This window comes from Amblyomma maculatum, chromosome 4 (assembly GCF_055883805.1).
Source record: "Amblyomma maculatum isolate TAMU_Amacu chromosome 4, ASM5588380v1, whole genome shotgun sequence".
NCBI classification, from domain to species: Eukaryota; Metazoa; Arthropoda; class Arachnida; order Ixodida; family Ixodidae; genus Amblyomma; species Amblyomma maculatum.
This window is the reverse complement of record NC_139347.1, coordinates 73670044-73689011: the sequence shown is the minus strand read 5'-3', so window position 1 is coordinate 73689011 and position 18968 is coordinate 73670044. Positions and strand designations below refer to the sequence as shown.

General features: G+C 44.2%; 1 protein-coding gene across 3 annotated transcripts in view; it reads left to right on the top strand.

Moving 5' to 3' along the window:
- The first annotated feature begins 3476 nt into the window (after positions 1–3476).
- LOC146191409 (cytochrome P450 3A14-like) overlaps positions 3477–18968 on the top strand; it is a 27296-nt gene continuing 11804 nt past the window's right edge. Inside the window, exons 1-10 of one of the 3 annotated variants that reach the window (XM_084599934.1) lie at positions 3477–3535; positions 4322–4418; positions 5421–5473; positions 5983–6079; positions 7209–7334; positions 12007–12244; positions 13061–13191; positions 14021–14120; positions 14489–14561; positions 16132–16240. In XM_084599934.1, the coding sequence (XP_084456060.1) occupies positions 3477–3535; positions 4322–4418; positions 5421–5473; positions 5983–6079; positions 7209–7334; positions 12007–12244; positions 13061–13191; positions 14021–14120; positions 14489–14561; positions 16132–16240 (1083 nt within the window). Of the gene's footprint in view, positions 3536–4321; positions 4419–5420; positions 5474–5982; positions 6080–7208; positions 7335–12006; positions 12245–13060; positions 13192–14020; positions 14121–14488; positions 14562–16131; positions 16245–18968 lie in introns of those variants that run through there. The other 2 variants (XM_084599935.1, XM_084599936.1) reach the window with 2 other exon arrangements.

Genomic DNA, 18968 nt, shown 5'->3' with positions numbered 1-18968 from the left:
AATGGATTATATATAGTTTGACAATGAGTTAATTGTTTCAGAAAATGTTTTTATTCTAAGTAGTTTTTATTCTGCGTGCTCAAGCAACCGGTAGTATGTAAGTCATTGACCCCAGAAGATCGCTCTAGTCCTGTTTTGGTGCACATATAAAATGAAAAAAAAAAAAAAAAGAAGGAATAGCTTTGAAAAAGAAAGAACGACGGAAAATAGAGGACGCAGAGGCTATAATGTACGCCTGATTCGCTTCCGCTACATAATCCTTCAGCGAAAGAGAGGTTGAGGCCGGCACAGTTTTTCGCCACGAACAAAAACTGCGCCATAGACTCCAAGCTATAGTCACAATTTACCCAAAAATTTGGCTCGGGTGTACGATCCTTTTGGACGCCTTTGCACTTCAGATTTTGCAACCTTCATCTAAAATGTGGAGGTTCAAAAATTTTTGCTTACTTAGAGCACCAGAAAGCTCACACTTGAAGTAATGAAATTTCATGTGTTTTTGCGGCTGAATTCGCTCTTTGCGAAGTAAGCGAACCACGACAGGAGTTCTCAAAGGGAAAAGAATTGAATTTTCTTGGAAGTATTCCATGTGTACTATTCACCTTGTTAACAATTATAACCTGATTAGTTCTGCAAAGAGTACCCGCGGCAAGTAGCCCGATTATAGTCCGGCAAGCAGTAGTTGGCGAGCATATCCAGTCGATTACTCACATTTCATACCCCACACTCGAAGAATAAACACGCATTAGTGTCCACATCTGAATTCGGCCTTATATTAATTGCATGTGCATTTGGTGCCCGTCACCGTTTTCGCATTTTTCCGTTTTCTCTCGGTGCGCGCCAAGAACTGCATCATATCTGCCAATACGACGCGCCATTAAAAGTACTTTTTTTTTTTTTTGCTCTGTACCATTTGATGCCAGTAAAGCGTCCACTCTCAAGTGCCCACTAGGAACGTATTCGCTCGTATACGTATTGACAGGTTTAATTTTTAATATTTTATCTGAAGTATTGCCCTAGCTGTACTTGACATTTTTAAAATCTAAACAGCTGGTTCACCCTTTGGTGAGCGGCACGTAAACAAATGTCCGCGATCATCATCATCATCATCATCATCATCATCATCAGCCTGATTATACCCACTGCAGGGCGAAGGCCTCTCCCATATTTCTCCACTTAACCCGGTTCTGTGCTAGCTGCATCCACTTGACCCCTGCGAACTTCTTAATCTCATCCGCCCACCTAACTTTCTGCCGCCCCCGCGATATATCCATTTTTTAATCACGAACAGAGAATAAATGCTTGAGTCGCGTATACGTCCCTTTTTTTTTCTTTTTGCCGGTAAATACCGCAGTGCTTTTAATTAGAACGGTAATAAATAAATGTGTTTTTGTAATTTCTATAAGCGGTGATTAGAGCGTATAAAGAACACCTATTAAAGAGATATATTACAGATTACTGCCGATTTGAGATAAACGTTGTTATGTATTAATAAGTATAAGCTGCAAATTGTAAACAGGTGTTCGTAAATAAGGTTCGTAAAAAATAAGCTGTTCCTAAGAGGCCTTACGAAGCACAAGCTTTGGTTCTCATGTGTACTGTTTTCCTCCGCGTGTTTTTAATAGCGCTCCTCGGTAGTAGCCTTTATTCCCTTACTGGAAGAACGAATGCAAAACACCACACGTCGTTGAAAACATTAAGTACAAGCTCATCTAGACGATTTATGGCTGTCCGCAGGAAGAAATGTTGAAAAAGTTTGAAATAGCGATTCAAACATCGCGCTGCTCCGTACGACTGCCCAAGCGAGCATGGCGTCTCCAGATTAGCGTAATTGAATAGCAGGGATGAGTTTAAGCACTTGTAATAAGTAGAACCTTTATTAAATATCGCACTAATTGCGTAGCGTGTCAAAATAGCTCCAAAGAGAACCGCGCCCCTCCTCTGTACCCCCGCTATCCCCGCGGCCGCTACGCGCCGAGCGGCGAACGTGGCACCCCTGTTGCACGTCGCGCCCTCTCGCGGAAGTCGGTTCCTGTCATCGCAAAAGCGGCCCGCTCTCCGGCGCCGGTCGTCACACTGCCCAATATTCTAGAGCACTATACCACCACTACGGCGTCTCAAAGAGCGTGAGTCTCTTCGTGACGTTAAACCCAATAAACCAACCAACCATCACTGGCAGCAAAACCAAATGAAAAAGGAAACCTCGATAAAGATGTTTTGCTCAGAAACCATATGAAAAGCAATATATACCTTCAACAGCGATAGCAATGATCACACCAGGTTATGGCGTGTATCAATTCACACTTTCCTCTCATAGGAAAAAGAAGGCGGCACCACGCAGCATTTTCCAATGTATTCTCACCGGAGTTAAGAGAAGAGAAGAATTATTAGGAGACGTTTAGCGTAGTTAAACATGGTAATCAGCGAAAGCTTCACAGCTTCTTGGCGTCCCCGCTTAGCCAGTCGTTCTCGTTGTTCCAGTGTTTAAGACGCCCTTTTGGCCCGCTTGCATTCATTCCTTTTCCCACTGGCCTGTGAACAGCAGGCAATGTCTACTGGATGATCTGATGTAGCCCGATTAAGTGGCGTTGGTACGACGAGCTAAGCGCTGCATCTTCGCCACTGTTTCCATGGCTGACTCTTAGTCGAGGTTTTGTTTTTGTTGCGACTCTAGGAAGAAGGAAAAGAAAATGCATGCGCCTGCTGACTGGCTCTAAAGCTGAGCCCCCACCGCTTTCTCAGAAGTGAAAGAAGAGAAAAGAAACTGAAGGATAGAGCGAGGGGAAGACGTGCATCGCAACACCCGTCTTCCACCACCGAAGCGGCGGCCGGTGCAATGATGATCTCCACAACAGGTACACAAGCTGGTGGAATACCAGCCCCTGCTGCAAACGGCGAGGGCCCCTGATTCCCATCTTCGTAGGCCCGGGAGCAGCCGCCCCACACACCCCCTGCCCCCCCTGCCGAGGCGCGGTATCTCTTCGTTTTATAACCCTCGATTGGCGTCACTGCTATTTCCTATGCCCGATAGCTTGACGTGACGTCACCCAGGTGATTTCACTCCTTTCACGTGCTTCATTCCATTCCAATCACGTGCTCCACTCCTTTCCCCTCTATCCTCAACTCAAAATCTGAAAGGTAAATGTTTACCCAAATTCCCCTCTATCCTCAACTCAAAATCTGAAAGGTAAATGTTCACCCAAATTCAGAAGCTCATCCTTGCTCAAATCGTTATTAGCGAGAACTTAACAAGGCCGGTGCATGATCCTTTTTCCCAGCAGCGGATGTCACGACTACCAGATGGGCGATAAAGGTTCCGGAAAACAATCTGCAGCGCACGAATACAGCTAAAGTGGAGAGAGGACGCCCTGTAGCGGACATACGGCAGTCGGAGCGTACGCCGCTTTGGTGCGCTGGCCTTGTGAATATCTCGGTAACACTCCAGCCTGCTTGCTGCAACCACGCCTTCTCCAACAGCTATGATTTTGCTTGTCGCCGGGCTCACTCTGTTTTGTGCTTTCGTCATCACGCTTTTCAGGTGAGGTGGTTACTTTTTTCTCTCTAGAGGATGTTTCGCTGAAGTTCAAAGAGTGTCGCTCAGGCTCGCTAGTTAACCGGTGAGTAGTACTTAGGACAAACGCGAATTGTAATTTTCCCCAAATAAGAGCCATGCTTCTATAAGCAAGGCTTGCGTTGCGCTGTCGTCTCGTTCCGATCTTTCCAGTCGGGGCTAACGGGAAAGGAAGGGGGGGGGGGGGGGGGTGTTTCCTTGAAGTACCAGCGCTCTCCCACTTCGGCAGACGTTATTGTAAAACATCTACGTCTAATTCCAGTTGCGTCTTCCGAAAACACACAGGTATATGCGTCTATTATGAACGGCCCTCCTCCGCGAGTGCTCTCGCGAGTCGTTGTTCGCGGGCGTTCATATTGCTGCTCGCTTATTTGCTAACCCCTTAATTTTTCCCTTTTTAATGTCACCCATACTTTTTAGCATACAGTCGTAGGCGACCATAATATGTGAAAGCCCAGGCAGTACGAACGTGCATGCGTGGCCTACGGATATTGACTTATGATGCAAGGGTTCTGGAGGGTTCGATTTCTCTCACTCTTCCATCTCACCCTGAAATAGACCCCGTTTCACTTCGACGGATGCAACTGCTGCGACATGCACCTTTTGTTTCAATCTTTATTCTCATACTTGTTTCAACTCTTCTGCCTGCACGGTGGTAGGCACTGCGGCCTAGCTAAAACCAGTCGGCAGGCCAATGAAGTTAGCGCTTCATTCTTCCTTCACTACCAGAACATAACATCGTCCCGTTTACAGGTGGCGACAGCGACATTTCGCTTACTTCAAAGCTCTCGGGATACCTGGTCCTACACCGAGTCTGCTGTGGGGAAACATACGCGAGTATCACGAAACGGTGAGGTCACCAAAACGGTATATGAGCCATAGATTCGTCGCAATTAGCACGTCAACGCAGCAATACGGGGTTTTTGTGCGACAGTGCACCTGCATTTTACTGACAGAGTGAATCGGAAATAAATTTCTGCTCTAACATCCGGTATAAATGTAGGAACGTATAACCATACCACTGACCCGTGACGCATAACCAGTTGCTCTTATCCGTTCTTTTTGCAGATGCCGATTCTATGTGTGTTATTTTTTTCTTTCTTGTACGTCCTTACTTTGTTCGTCTCAGCGTCCGCAGTATATTTATTGCTGAAATAAATAACATAAATTGCATTTGAGAAACGGCACCTAGCACCCGCCATGAGTTCTGTCTACATTATTTTGAGCTAGTAGTACCGTCAGGCAGGCAATTGACATGAAGAAATAGAGAGGAGCACAATTCCGTCTTGGGGATCCATGGTCGAAAAGAAGGTAATGCGGTTAGCATCAGTCGTTTTGAAAGCATATGTTTCGCATGTACTATGCGAACAGCGAAAAAAAAAAAATACCATTATTATTATAGACTTCGATGCGCGTCACTGAAGCCTAGATATGCATGTTTATATAACTCTGAACAGATGGAATTACTTTTATTCAACATTTTGTCATATGTAAAGACGCCCAGCCCGGAACAGTTCTTTAAACCTTTCGTTCTGTTCTGTTTCGTCGCGTAGGAAATGCCGGATGGAGAATCGACTAGAGAGCCGAATATTATTTTTTCGTGGCCTTTCAGGCTACGACCGTCTCGAAAATATTTTATTATTAGAGCGTGATGAAGCACTGAAATTAGAGCCTTGCGCATTCAAATCCCATAATACACAGTTCTCGACATGTATCGTGCTTCACTAGGAGTCCTACCAGTGATTTTGGTAATCATTTTGTCTTATTTGTCTGCTTTAATGAGAAAGCAACTAACAAAAATTCAGAATACGTATCGCGTTTTCTGTACACAACGTTCATGCATTTCGGACAGGATCATTTCAGGGTTCTCGGCAAATGGTTCAACAAGTACGGCGACACATTTGGGTAAGGTACGATTTCGTGGTCTTTAAAAGATTTTGCAGAGCTAATTCACTCACAGATGTCACCTTGAAGAATAGGAAAGTTTGGCTTCAAACTGCGATGTGTCTTTTATTTGCGACAGGTATTTTCAGTTGCTCGTATCAACAATAACTAAACATTTTCAGAATAAAATTTATTTAGACTTGACTGAACTATAATTTTCTTTAGATGATTTCGCTGTACTATGCTGCTTAGTTAGTGACATGAAGACCACTACCATACGGGTAATATCGCAACACATGTTAAACTATTCTCCAGCGCAATCTACAGATTATAACTACACATTATTTAGAAATAACCAATACTGATTCCCTGCGTATATAATAGATCCGATAACAAAGAAAACCGGAATTCGAGACAGAGGCACACTGACCGTAACTGTGTAAACCACTTTTCTTCCTACGGGCTATTATCTGGACTCCATTGGCTTCAGCGCGCCGCCCGTGCATAGCCATCCTTATCCCACTTTACAGGTTCTACGACGGAGATGTGCCGTTCATAGTAACAAAAGACCTGGACTTCTTGGAATATGTTCTAGTTCGCAACTTCCAAAACTTTACGGACCGTGGCGTAAGTTTATGTCAGTTAGTCTGTACCATAGGACAACTATTCATTAATTGTAAGTTTGTGGTTTGGCTTTGTCTGTCCTGCAGTACTTTGCAGCCGAGGTGTGACGGATGCTATGCGATATTCTCAGATCATGTGAATACTTGTTCACCCAAGCATACTTCCTTTATTTTTCTTTCCAGTGCAGATTTTGCCGCGTTTTTACGCAGTACCCCGCTCTTCAGTAACTCCGTCGTCGGTGTTGTCGGCGTCGGCGTTGGTAGCGAAAAATTACGGACAAGGCTCTCGTAGGTTTAGGCACGTTCGTGAGGCTTTGTGAAAGTGGGGCTTCAGAAATATGTTGGGTGGCCGCTTAAGAATGGTATACCGTTCTCTATCTAGCTTAGCTAGATATCTAGTATCTAGCTAAGCTAGATAACATGGTAGCTTGGCATAAGCAGCGGTTGCATGCAGTGAACTAACTTTTTATATTCCTATCTACGTGATATTGGACCCCTAGACAAACTTTAATACCTCTACGTTACTCATCATTGCTCAATTTCTAAGGATATGACACTATCAGTTCATTTGCAGGACACTGCCCACCTTCTTTTGTTTTCTAGAATGCAACTTTAATGGTTCTCATTGCACTTTCCATGGCATCATAATGTTTTCTTTCATTTATTTTATTTTACTCATCACTGCAAAATTTCGCCGTAAGCATTTGTTCGTTCAATGTTTCGCTACATTTCAGTATATATATTTACACCACAACGCGTGCATGTCGATTCGTTCTGCGTTATACAAGTGATTTTACAAAGGTGATTTTATGAAGTTTGCATTCAAGAAGAACTAGCAGAGCGCTCGACAACAGCGTTTCAGTGCAACAGTGCCCAATCTCAGATCTTGCAGTTATTCATTCAGCATTATCTGAGCTCCCCGATGCTGGCGTACTACTTGCGTATGTAGAATAGTTTTACGAAAAAAAAATACTGCAATGTCATGGAGAGAATAGTATTCTTATAGTATAAGTATTTGCATTAAAGAGCTTGACCATTTGCTACATGCATGCTTCTCTATTCTAATTGTTTTTTCTCCTTCTTCCCCATGTAATAGTTGATGACAGGAGGCTATGCTATTATTATTTTTACAGCGGGGAGCGATTATGCTGCAAAATCACCCCTTTTTGAAGAATGCTATTGTCCATGCTGGCGGCACACAATGGCGAAGCATACGGCGGGCGATTGCTCCTGGCTTTAGTCCAGCGAAGATAAAGCAGGTAAGCTGCGAAATCGGCAGAAAAACTATCGCATATGTGCTGGCTGTCAGCCCATAGAACATTGAGAAACACTGACTCTAGAAAGTTTGATATGTGGTTTGTGGGGTTTAATAGTCCCAACTCGACTCAGGCTATTGAGAGACGCCGTAGTGGAGGACTCCGAAAATTTCGGCCACCTGGGGTTCTTTAACGTGCACTGACATCGCACAGCACACGGGCGCCTTGCTTTTCACCTCCACTGAAAAGCGGCCGCCGAGGCCTAGATTTGATCCCGCATCATTAAGAACACTAGCCGAGCGCCGTAAACAATGCGCCACCCCAGCGGGGCTGACCCTATGAAGTGGGAAACACACTCAGCATACACACTTTGCCTATGTAAAGCTACCTCGTCGCAAGTGAAAATTTTTGTAATGAGGTGTTAGTACACTAGACTGATTTATACAGGAGCGAGCTCTAAATGACAAGCTTTACTTTGCTGCCTCTCGTACTCAGGCAGGAAGATATAATTCGTTACAACGGGGCCCTATGTCATGTAAGTATATGAGTCGTGACTTTCAATGTAACTTATATGTACCTCAAGTTATCGGACTTCTAAAGGCAGTGCTTTAATAGTTTCGTGAAAATGACTGTTTCTTCACGAATACGCAAGAAAGATGCAACTCAATCCCTTTCTTCTCAATCTCAATCTATTTTGGAGCTGCGCCTAACATCGCTGCGCAGACACTACAAGAAACTCTCAGCTGTCCTCAAATGTTCCGAGGGGTGACCAAGACCAAAAGTGGATTTGAATAGGGTTTCTTGAAATACACTAGAGTCCTTGCTTTCTCCATGAAACGAAAAATAATACCCACAGCTGCATCACACAAAGAAATATAAAAAGCTCGTGTTTTATATGTTTCGACAAAGCGGTGCGAGCTGTCGCATTAGCAGAATCAGCCAATACATTTACTGGTCATGATACTTCATCAAAATATGATATAGGTACAGGAGGAGCCGCTAGGGGGCACTCTTGCCGGTCTGAGGCATCGGAGCGATGCGACTGCTAGCTCTCCACGGCGAAATTCGGAGCGGCAAATTGTGTCTAAATATACCTGCGAATATTTATAGTATCTTTCGAATAGCATTACTTCGAAAGCCGTTCGAGAAAAAAAACAACCAAGGAATATTCAGCGTCGAATCACATCACATCACATCACTTTATGTACCTTAAAGCACCCTTTTCGGGGTGTTACATAAGGGGTGGGGCTATCAAAATGTAGGGATCAACAGTGCTTGAAAATGATGATGAACATGTTATGGCAGTGCTAGGAGCGAGAATTTGGAAGGCAGCAAATGCATGGCACTTGTGCCGTGCATTTGTGCACTGAGTAGTAGTATAGTAGTAGTAGTAGCAGTAGTAGTAGTAGTAGTAGTAGTAGTAGTAGCAGTAGTATTAGTATTAGTATTAGTATTAGTAGTAGTAGTAGTAGTAGTAGTGGTAGTAGTAGTAGTAGTAGTAGTAGGCGGAGGAGGAGGAGGAGGAGTAACAGTAGCAGCAGCACTAGTAGTAGTAGTAGTAGTAGTAAGAGTAGTAGTAGTAATAGTAGTAGTAGTAGTAGTGGTATAGACTGCCGTCACAGAAGTATATTTCTTCTGTGTTCCTGAAGAGTCGTGTGTAGAAATGTTTTGTACACCCACTGTCTTCAAGGGCACGGCCAGATATTGATGTACCACATGGTTGCGGTAATGACAACTTGCGACTGCGCATTCCACATCTTTTCTGACTGCGGTGCGTGCATACGAAGGGATTTTAAATGTCTCATACAACAACCTGCGATCAGTTTCATTGAATGTGTGCTTCCCGTTTAGCAAGTAGTAAACAGTCAGGTAAAAGATTTGTTTGAAATTGCTTTACTATGCTTTCTCAAACATTTTTTCTAAGGTTTCTCTGTTTTACATATGATCATTTGTTTGTTCCTGCAGTGTCATGCTGCCTATATAATACGTTTGTCCTTGCATTATCTCAAATTCTCGCAGTCATTTTGGTTCATTTTATTTTATTTACAAGTTGTGACTTGTATTAAATCATACTTTTTTCTTTTCCATTTTATTATGTGTTCTCGTATTTGCGTTTCGGTCTTCATTTTAGATATTGCATCTATTTCCAGTCAGTGAGTCATATCCACGCTAATTTAAAAACGGGTTTTATGGCTCCACCAAAATGAAACCCTAGGAAAGTGGAGCACAATAATAACGCCTAATAAAAGCGGCGACCAGCAGTCACAAAGAAAAAATTTGGCCTATAGACAGTTCCTCATAATAAACGTGTACATACCCTAATGTACGTACTTTACGTATCGAATACGTCATTCTCCTGAATGACTGAGGCCAAATGCAAATAAGACAAAACTAATGCTGTCTGACTTAACCATCTGAGTTGAAGAAGGTGCTCTTTGATAGATTTTATTTTTACCATAAAACCTCAAGAGCGAAAAGAAACAGGTTACAGAAGTCATATTTTACAGATTTGCGATGTGGCTACGTAACTATCAGCTAATTTCCTCCTCAATCTAATCTTTCGGTCCTAGTAGCCGGCCACAATGTGCGCGCACAAGCTCTTTATCATCGTGATTTTTTTTTATTCTTTCTTTTTTTTTTTTTGCAGTAGAGAGCTGCAGCTGGTTTCTAAAACCTAAAGTGACACAAAATGTGACGAACAATCCACATTAATGCAAGCAATTCAACTTAACGAATTACGCTTTCTGTAGTGTTCATGCAGACATTGGCGAATTGAACCTTGTGAACAGTAAACTTCTCTAAGTAGTCTTCCGCAATCTTCAAAAGGCCGTGGGTTGAAGACACTTGCTAACGGCATTTCGTTCTGTACTTATTAGAGTCAAAGCACTCGGAGTCTGATATACATTCTTAAAAATCGGACTTTGCTCACATATGTCATCCTTGAAAACTTTTTCACGGGAATGCATGGAACAAATGCGCAACAACTCCAACAAGACGCCCTGTTCGTTGAGCTCTCCGCACCGTTTCCGCAGACGGGCTTGCGCGCAATAAACGTAACCTCGAAAGTGTGACTGTTATCGATGACATCTTGCATGCTTTTAACGTGTAGGCAGGCGGACGCCGGAATACACCTCGAGTGGTCGTCGAACATCCTCGCCAAGCGGGCAGCAAAAGTTTTACAAAACACATACAAGTCAGAGCCCCACCTTCGACCAGCCACTGGTTCCCGCAAACAATGCCACTCGCCTCGAAGTGCGTTTATTACTACTAATTATGCTACTAATAATAATATTATTAGTAATAATAATAATAAGAAGAAGAACAGGAAGAAGAAATTTGTTTACAGGAAAGGAAAGTTCAGTATCTGTCGCACTCTTTTTCTTTTTTTTTTGGACTCCTGAATCGCGCCATAAGGGAAGGGACGAAAACAGCAAATTCATTTTCCTGTGATGCAGCACTCCATCACATTTCTCTCTATCTGTTGCCAGTATGTAGGCTAAATATCGGCACTTCTTTCGTTATTCCCTTACATGGGAGACCCCATGTACACAGAAGGCACGCGCTATCGTTTAAGACCTTCATGCACAACACAAGGCAGAAGGTGAAAACATTTATTATGTTGCACGTACCCTCCCACGCTAGGAGAAAGTGGAAGCACGTCACATTTTGGAGAAGCCCCGGCTAAATCTGAAAGTCTCCCCTGAGCTGGTCATAGTCAAATTAGATTGGGCACTAATTCGAGGTCAATTTTCGGGGCTCCAGGAGACCACATTTTAGGGGTTCCCCACCTAAATTTGAGCGCCACCGCTGAGTAAGCCATACGTAAAATATGTTAGACGCAAATGTTGGAACTCGAGCGAATGAAAATTTTGGGACACCAGGAGGCCTTTCAATTATTTTGGTAGAGGGGGGGGGGGGGGGGGGGGGAGGGGCTCACTCAAATTTCGTGGTCACCACTCAATTAACCGCACCATATTAGGCTAGAAATCAATTTCGGTCACATTTTGTGTATCCAGAGGTCCAAATTTTTGGGACGGCCTCCAAATATGGCAATGAACACTGAGTCGGCCACACTCGGATTAGGTTGGATACCATATGGCCATAATCAAATGAAGGTTCAGAAGTCCATTGCTGTTGGCGCAGACAAAAGCTTTCTTTGTACACTTTCTGCGGACGGCTGTTTCGCACGCCTTCTACTAGCGTTTCTTTTTTTCCGCCATGAGCCAATTAAGGCTCAGTCATTAAATATCTGCGTGGCAGCCGCCTCCGCTGCCGCCTGTCCGATAGCCTCCGGGTGTACGCAGCGCCGTGCTGCAGCCACCGCTGGCAGAGGAGAAATCTCCCCGTTGTGTTACGACGGAGTGTCGTTTCAAGAAAAGTATTGTATCATTATGGTTTAGTAAGAAAAGGGGACCTTACCTAGCAGTTGTCAAAGCCGAGGGCAAAGGGGAGTAGTGACGGTTCTAGGATCTGTGAAGGCTTGTTAAAACCAAATTCGTTCGTCCTCTGGAAATCAAGCTGGGGATACCCGCCTGTTTCGATATCACTGTCCTTCGCTAACCAATTATGGGAAAACGTGTGCGACCTACGAAATGCTTTTCTGTTACACAATGCTTGTATTATTGTTTTATATCTTCCCAATTTTCTTCTTTTGTGTGTTTGCGTCGTTTGGCAGATGATGACGGAGATCATGAATGGCACCGACATATTCCTGAGCATCGTTGAAAAACGTGCCACCAGCGGCCAGGAGGTGAACGTGTACCACCTGTACCAGCGGCTCGCCATGGACTACGTTGGGCGCGGGGCATTCGGAGTTGATTACAGCTTCCAAAGAGGACCGGAAAGTGCCCTCGCCGCTGCAGCTAAAGTGGTTCTGCAGGGCATTATGGCGGGACCGTTCCATTTGATCTCTCGTGAGTGGAAGTCAGACATTTAACGCGTCCGGATTAACACTCAGAGCTTCTACCACACACACACACTCTCTCACTCTCTCTCTCTTCATTCAGGCGCTCACACAGCACTAGCGACAATCGTCTCGTCCTCTATCCGCCTGCTGGGGCATAATAATGCAACTGTATTTACCCCTTAGGAGGTCATGTATGAAATAATGAGCAAATATGTGGTGAAAACTCTGGCACACTTGTTAAAAGCGTATTACGTGAGAGACAAAAACGGCACCTGGTGACTTGTTCAGGCAGAAAATGTACAGCTTACAGGGAGCAAAAACAATAAGAGGTCGAAAAACTGGCGTCGAACGATGTAGATGAAGAATAACCCAACTTAGTCCGTCGAGATGCTTATGGGCCTTTCGGCATGTCGTTTCCGCCTGTTTGCCGCTACAAAAGGGTCAAATCACATATTACCAGGTCATTTTTGCAAGCGTAGACAAATGTACAGAAGGCTCTGTACAGAACTGTGAAAGTGTGACGTTGCAGAAACAATGACCTCTAAGCCTGTTGTTACTAAAGTGTATTGGCAACGCGACGAAGCAAAGCTCTCAAAGGAATGGTGATAGTAGAGGCTCTCATACTAGCCAATGAGACATCAGTTTTCTGTGAAACAGCAGATCAGGCCCCCATTCCCGACCTTTGAGCAGGTTGTTCATTGGAGTTGAGGGTGTCGCAAGGCATTAGTGAGATTAATTAGGTCGCTAATGCCTATCCCTTTTAGTTTACTAGTGCTCTATCCTGGTAAGCTTATCATAACATATTTTTTTTCTTTTGCTATAGAGAGCACCTCCATGCTGGGTCTCCTAATGAAGCCGTTGTACTGGATCAACATGCTCCTCGGTGCCTACGTTACCATTCCATTTACTAAAGAAACATCAAAGGTCATCGAACTCAGAAGGAACAATCCCGCAGTGAGTACATAAATATAAATAAAGAATTTTTGGTTTCGAATAATATTCATGTGGGGTTCGTTTATTGTCGTCACAAAAGAGCTAGTTTTTTGCTATTGCTCGCAAAAAAAGAGTACATTATACCGAGTTTGGGAGGAACAATCCCAATATGAGTGCTTCTGTATGGATATCGGTGCTTAGCAAAGTCAAACCGGCGATTAACTTTTCGCATCGGATGATACTAATCTAGAGTTCGCTTTTCAATGACATGACCGAGATTCTTATTTTCAGGAACAACGAAATCGTTTGATTTTCAGCTGCAAACAAACAAACAAAAAAGAAACAGCGGGCGGACTATTTCGTAATCGGTGTTCGTGCGCTGTTTGACCTTGAAGCAGAAACCTTACACTCGTCCTTCTATTTATGGAATCGTAGCAAAAACAACACCTAACAGGCGGAATACTTTTGTTGTGTTTATGTCTAACTGAGCACTTTTTGTCTTTCAGCAAGTTGAGGTATTTAGGAAAACGCACATTTTGGAGAAAAAAACGAAATGTCACCTTCTGCCCCCAGAGTAACTACACATGACCGCGCGTACTATCAAGGCGACGCCTAACGTTGCACCTGTTGATATATTCGGCGCTGTTCTGCACTCCAGCTTGCCAACATGCCGCGTTATGGTCACTTTCTCCTTCCCCTGCTTACCAAGCCTGCGGGCAACAAATACAAAGCCGTTGCTAGCTGTTACCAGTATTAAAGCGTGCCATATCCTGAACGACGCAATGATAAAACAAGCCTTCTCATTTTGCCTCAATCAGCAATGGATTATTGTCCCGGCTTCCTTCCACAGTACCGCAGGCCCGACATACTTCAGAACCTATTGGATGCTGAGTATCGTGAAGAGAGTACCGATCTTAGAAACGACCCTATAGAAGACAGCAATGCACCAGGTAAGGAAATACAAAATGGCTGATTGTCAACAGTTGACAACTTTAGACGAAAATAGATGCACTGCTTGGGATTTACAAGAATAAGGTTAAAATATGAAGCAAAAGTTTAAGCGCGAAGGCAACACAAACGTTTACGTGCGTTGCGCTTATCAATTGTGTCGCTTTTTAAACTTATCAGTGTATATCCCAGGACGCGCATTTATCCTTCTATAAATATATTTTACTTAATAAACGACAGTATTCGAAGCGTGGCCAGAATGAGAGGAAACATTTTGCTCATGTGGCAGCCCACTTTTGATTTCTACTGGCGGTTTGTACCGAAATGCGCTTTGTTTTTTTAATCATTTTTTGTTTTTGTTTTTTTGCAGCTGGAGCTTCCAAAAGTCGTGCCCTAACTACTGATGAAGTACATGTCAGTGTTAGCTCTCTGTTCATCGCAGGGTAAGTGCACTGTTACATAATTGATGCATCTGCCACTTATTTATTTTTTTTTGAGGTCCAGCTTTCTGAAGCATCACGTTTATTTTTAGAGCAACTGTATAATATTTCAACATACTCTGATACACTGTGGATGTGAACGATCTAATCGCCTCACATGAAACAAGACCTTGCTTTTAAGGTTTCTTCTGCGCTGGCCCAAGAATTTGCAACTGCCAAGAAAAACCAGTAGTGAACGTCCTTCACCAATCAATAGAAGTCACATACAACCGCCCCGGTAGGGAGACTGGCCGATTTATAGACTGGTACAGTGTCGTATATTACTATATTCGAAAACATTGCATTCATCAAAAGCTTCTTGATGAAATCCTACGCTCGTTCAAAATTTATGCGCACGCTATAAATTAACAGCAATCATTCTTCAATTGCGCATTTCCGCTTGTTCGTGCGACACGCGTTGGCGCGTTTGCTCTGGGATGGCGCTTTTGGTGCGCAACAACCCAAAAACAAATGCGGTAGACCAAGCGTGTAGCCGCAAGCCTACAGATGCTTTATGCATTCACTGAGTTGTGATGTTCGCGTTCTTCATTCTCACCAACGAGACATCGTAAACTTGAAGTACGCCCACAGATGTACTGAAGGTCATGGGAGATCATGGGTGTGCCAGCAGTGAGTCATTTTTACATCCCTCTGGCGGTGCATGTTTAAACAGAGTCGTACATCATACGGGAATTGGTGAAAGGAAACGCCAGGAGGTTTTTCAGGGTGGGATTTAAGAACCGGGCGCAGCATTAAACCACATGGCACAGTAGCAATATGCACGGCAAAAAGAGGGTTCGGACAACGGGGAGGTCACTTATCCCAGGTGCAGAGGCATCACTTGTACAGGCGTGTGCACATCACTCGGGAGAGCGTATATCAAAGCAAAGGAAACAAAGTTGAAATCTGCGCCAGAGAACCCACCTGCAGACTGAAGGAAATGCCGAAAGTACACTGCGCCAGAGAAGGTCGACTGCTGTGACCAGGTCAGCTCCTTGGTTACGAACTAGCTGCATGGTTTAGCAGCATAAGTGACAGATAAAGACATAAGTCGGGAGGCTTTGTGGGATTCCTTGTATGAGGACGGTAATGAACGCCTTCTGTGGCATCGAAGCAATGTGCACGCCTGAGAACAGGAAGACGGGTTACAGTGAATGCACCAGTCGAAGTGCACAAAAAGCAGACAAGAGCAGCCTTTTTTAACTCAATAGTGAATAGTCAGTAAGTTTATTTCCAGATTCAACTGTAGGGTTACCCGGCTAAAAGCTGCCTAGGCGGCTTGACAGTGTCCAGGAAAGCCATGCAAGCAGCAGCATACGAGCGGTGCAGGAAATTTTCAAATGGGTCATACATACAGTAGTTACATTCAAGGAAAAAATTCAATACATATGTGTACCGACTAATAATTTTTACACTAAAAGGCACAAATATAAAAACGTATGTAACGTATATACCTATGTATGTAGCGAAACAGTGCGGTTACTACAAAGTCTCTATGATAAACTTCTCTGCATATGTGATTGTTTTGTTCCAGTTATGACAGTACGTCTACGTCGTTAAGTTACGTCACGTACCTTTTGGCCAAGCACCAAGACGTTCAAGACAAAGTCAGAGAAGAAGTTGACGACGTTGTTTCCAGCAAAGCAAGTCTTATTATTTTATCCTCTAATTACGGCCCTTTAGCTCGCACGTCTTGGCTACTCGCAACCTAACACGCTTTAAAGGCATGTGGTGAAAGGTATTGGCTCATGAGGACAGCAAAATAATTGCTGCTCTAAAAGCATATTTTGTAGTTTTTGTTCATCGCCAACAGAAAAAGCCAAAGCTTTAAAATTTGCTTCATAAAATAAAATTGGCTTTTCACCTTCTTTTTTCTTGACGAATTGTCAGCACGGCTCTCTGTCCAGCCATCATATTTTGATATATTGAAAAATGTCATAACCTCAAGTAAGCAATAATCAATTCTTATTGAAAGCCTTGCAGAAGGCCACAAGCTAAACGAGATGGTTAATTTATCACTACTTCTTTCTAATATATTGTCCGCAAAATACTGCAAGTTGCCTTTTAATTTGTTCTTTTTTCTCTCATAATGAAGAGCAGAGCCTGTCTTGACACTCAATCACTTTTTTATTATTCTGTTCTCTTCATAGTGAGGTAGCACAGCGCTAAAAGGCAAAGGCCTGTTGTAGTGCCCAAACCGCTGCCACTGCAAACATTGGATATGTCGTTCGCATCTTTACTTTTGCGAGTAGGGTCGAGAGCATTGCAGGGACTCTAGCGAGCGTAAAGACCTGGCACCATTAGTCAGCGCTCTTTTGTCATTGTCTGTCAGGAGCTACAAGGTCAGGATAATCTCCCTATTATTAACGAAGCTTTAAGCTAATAGCTGCGGTCATAGCAGTGTAAAAGCCTCGCCTGCCCCCTCATCGAACACATTTTGTTCGATTCTGTTCACTCTCGCTTGTTTTTTTTTTTTTTTATTACATTGTCAGCAAGGCTCTTCGTCTTGGCGGCACACTTTGAAAACCTTGAATTATGTCGATATAGTTTAAACAAATAGTATCGCGTGTTCGACCATTTAAATATATAGAAAGGTATGTTCGAATCGATGCTGGTGGCTCCTCCAGGCATGCTGGGAGTCAGCGAAAGCGCGTAGGGCCCAATCGCCGCGTGCTCATCGCCGGCGCGCGCTGACGGGTCGGAATGACGGACCGTAGATCGCGCTATGTTAAATCTCTCTAATGGCTGCTGTTTGCCGGTTTCTATTGTGGCTCCTCTTTCGCGCACATGCAGTTTTCTACTCGTTTAATCACGAATATTTTAATTTTTGGTTCCGATATTCTGTAGCATTGGGTCGTAGGAGGAAGATGAGAAGGAGGAAAGGCAGGGAAGTTAACCGGTAAAAGGAACCGGTTTGCTACCCTGGACAGGGGAAATGGAGTGAGTGGATATAAAATTGGTGGGTAAGAGAGGGATGGCTAGACGCTCCAGCGCACGGCCGAGACACTCGCTTTCCGCACTGTATATGGCGCACTTACAAAGAATGTCGCCTATAGTCCCATCGCACCCGCAGTTGGCACATGCAGGGCTATTTTCCATGCCTACCACAAAATAATAAGAGTTTGTGAATGTTACACCAACCAACAGGCGGCACAACAAAGTTTTTTCAAGTCGGGTACGGCCAGGTGGAAGCCGGAGCTCCACCTGGCTCCAGGGATTTTAAGCGGCAGTTCGCAAACTGGCCAGAATGCAACAAGGCGAGCGTGTGCTCCCGCACAAGTGGGCGAAGCTTGCCCGCTGCCCTGGAAAAGATCAACACACAATCGCAGTCTTAGGGGGCTGTTCGAGCGACTTCGTACGCCCGGATATTTCCCGCTATGCCGCTGTCTCCTGGAAGCCATTGGTAGAGCATGTCATGTCCTCCATTTATGGCATAGTGATGAAGTTCTCGTATTTCCGCGACGACTTGCTCATGGGCTCCACGGCGAAGGGCCGCTTTTAAGGCTTATTGGGTAGTAAGCTGCCAGTTTTACATTAAAGGCCATGCGGCGTAGATAACGTGCCTGTACTGCTTAGCTGCTTAGGCAGCGTCTCTAAGTTTGGGTCCAAGAGGACAGGAGTGCAACCTATCTGCCGTCTCAAAGGCGAAGAACGAGTTGGCGCGCTTGCCAGCGCAGCATGTCATGCAGTCTAGTGATGTCACGCACCGCCTGTCTGCAGACAGCATGATCGTGCAGACAAAGGCATGCTCGGGATTTTGCGCTCACAACACTAACGCCAGATTTTGTGAGATCGGGGCCTTTAACACGGTCGTGTTGAAAGACGGCAGCATTGAATAGTTAACTGTAGCACGTGTGCGGCGAAGAGCGGTAATGGTCAACGCTCTGCCGTAACTAAAACCAGGAGACCCCTTTTGAATCCAGTTGTCGATTTACCCACAGAGGGAGGCGGGTAGTGGTTGTACTCACAGTACAGCTGCCACTACGCACTTTCACTGCTTTACAATGGCGATGAACTAGATGAAAAGCAGATCACACTACCTGTGCAGCAAATCTCATCTATTGTAATCAGTCAGTCAGTAAGCACTTTAATATATGTAAAAAACAAACTGATCATTTGCTAGCTATCGACAACTAAGCGTTCGCGTTCCGTGAGCGGCACCGCTGCACACGTATATGTACGTTTATACAAAGGAAGTATGAAGCGGAATGTCTCTGAAGCAGCTGTCATCAGAGCAAGGTTAGATGATCTGTAACGTGAATGCGAATTCCGTAGAGGAACTTTGCCAGCTATCATTTGAAACACACACACACACACACACACACACACACACACACACACACACACACACACACACACACACACACACAC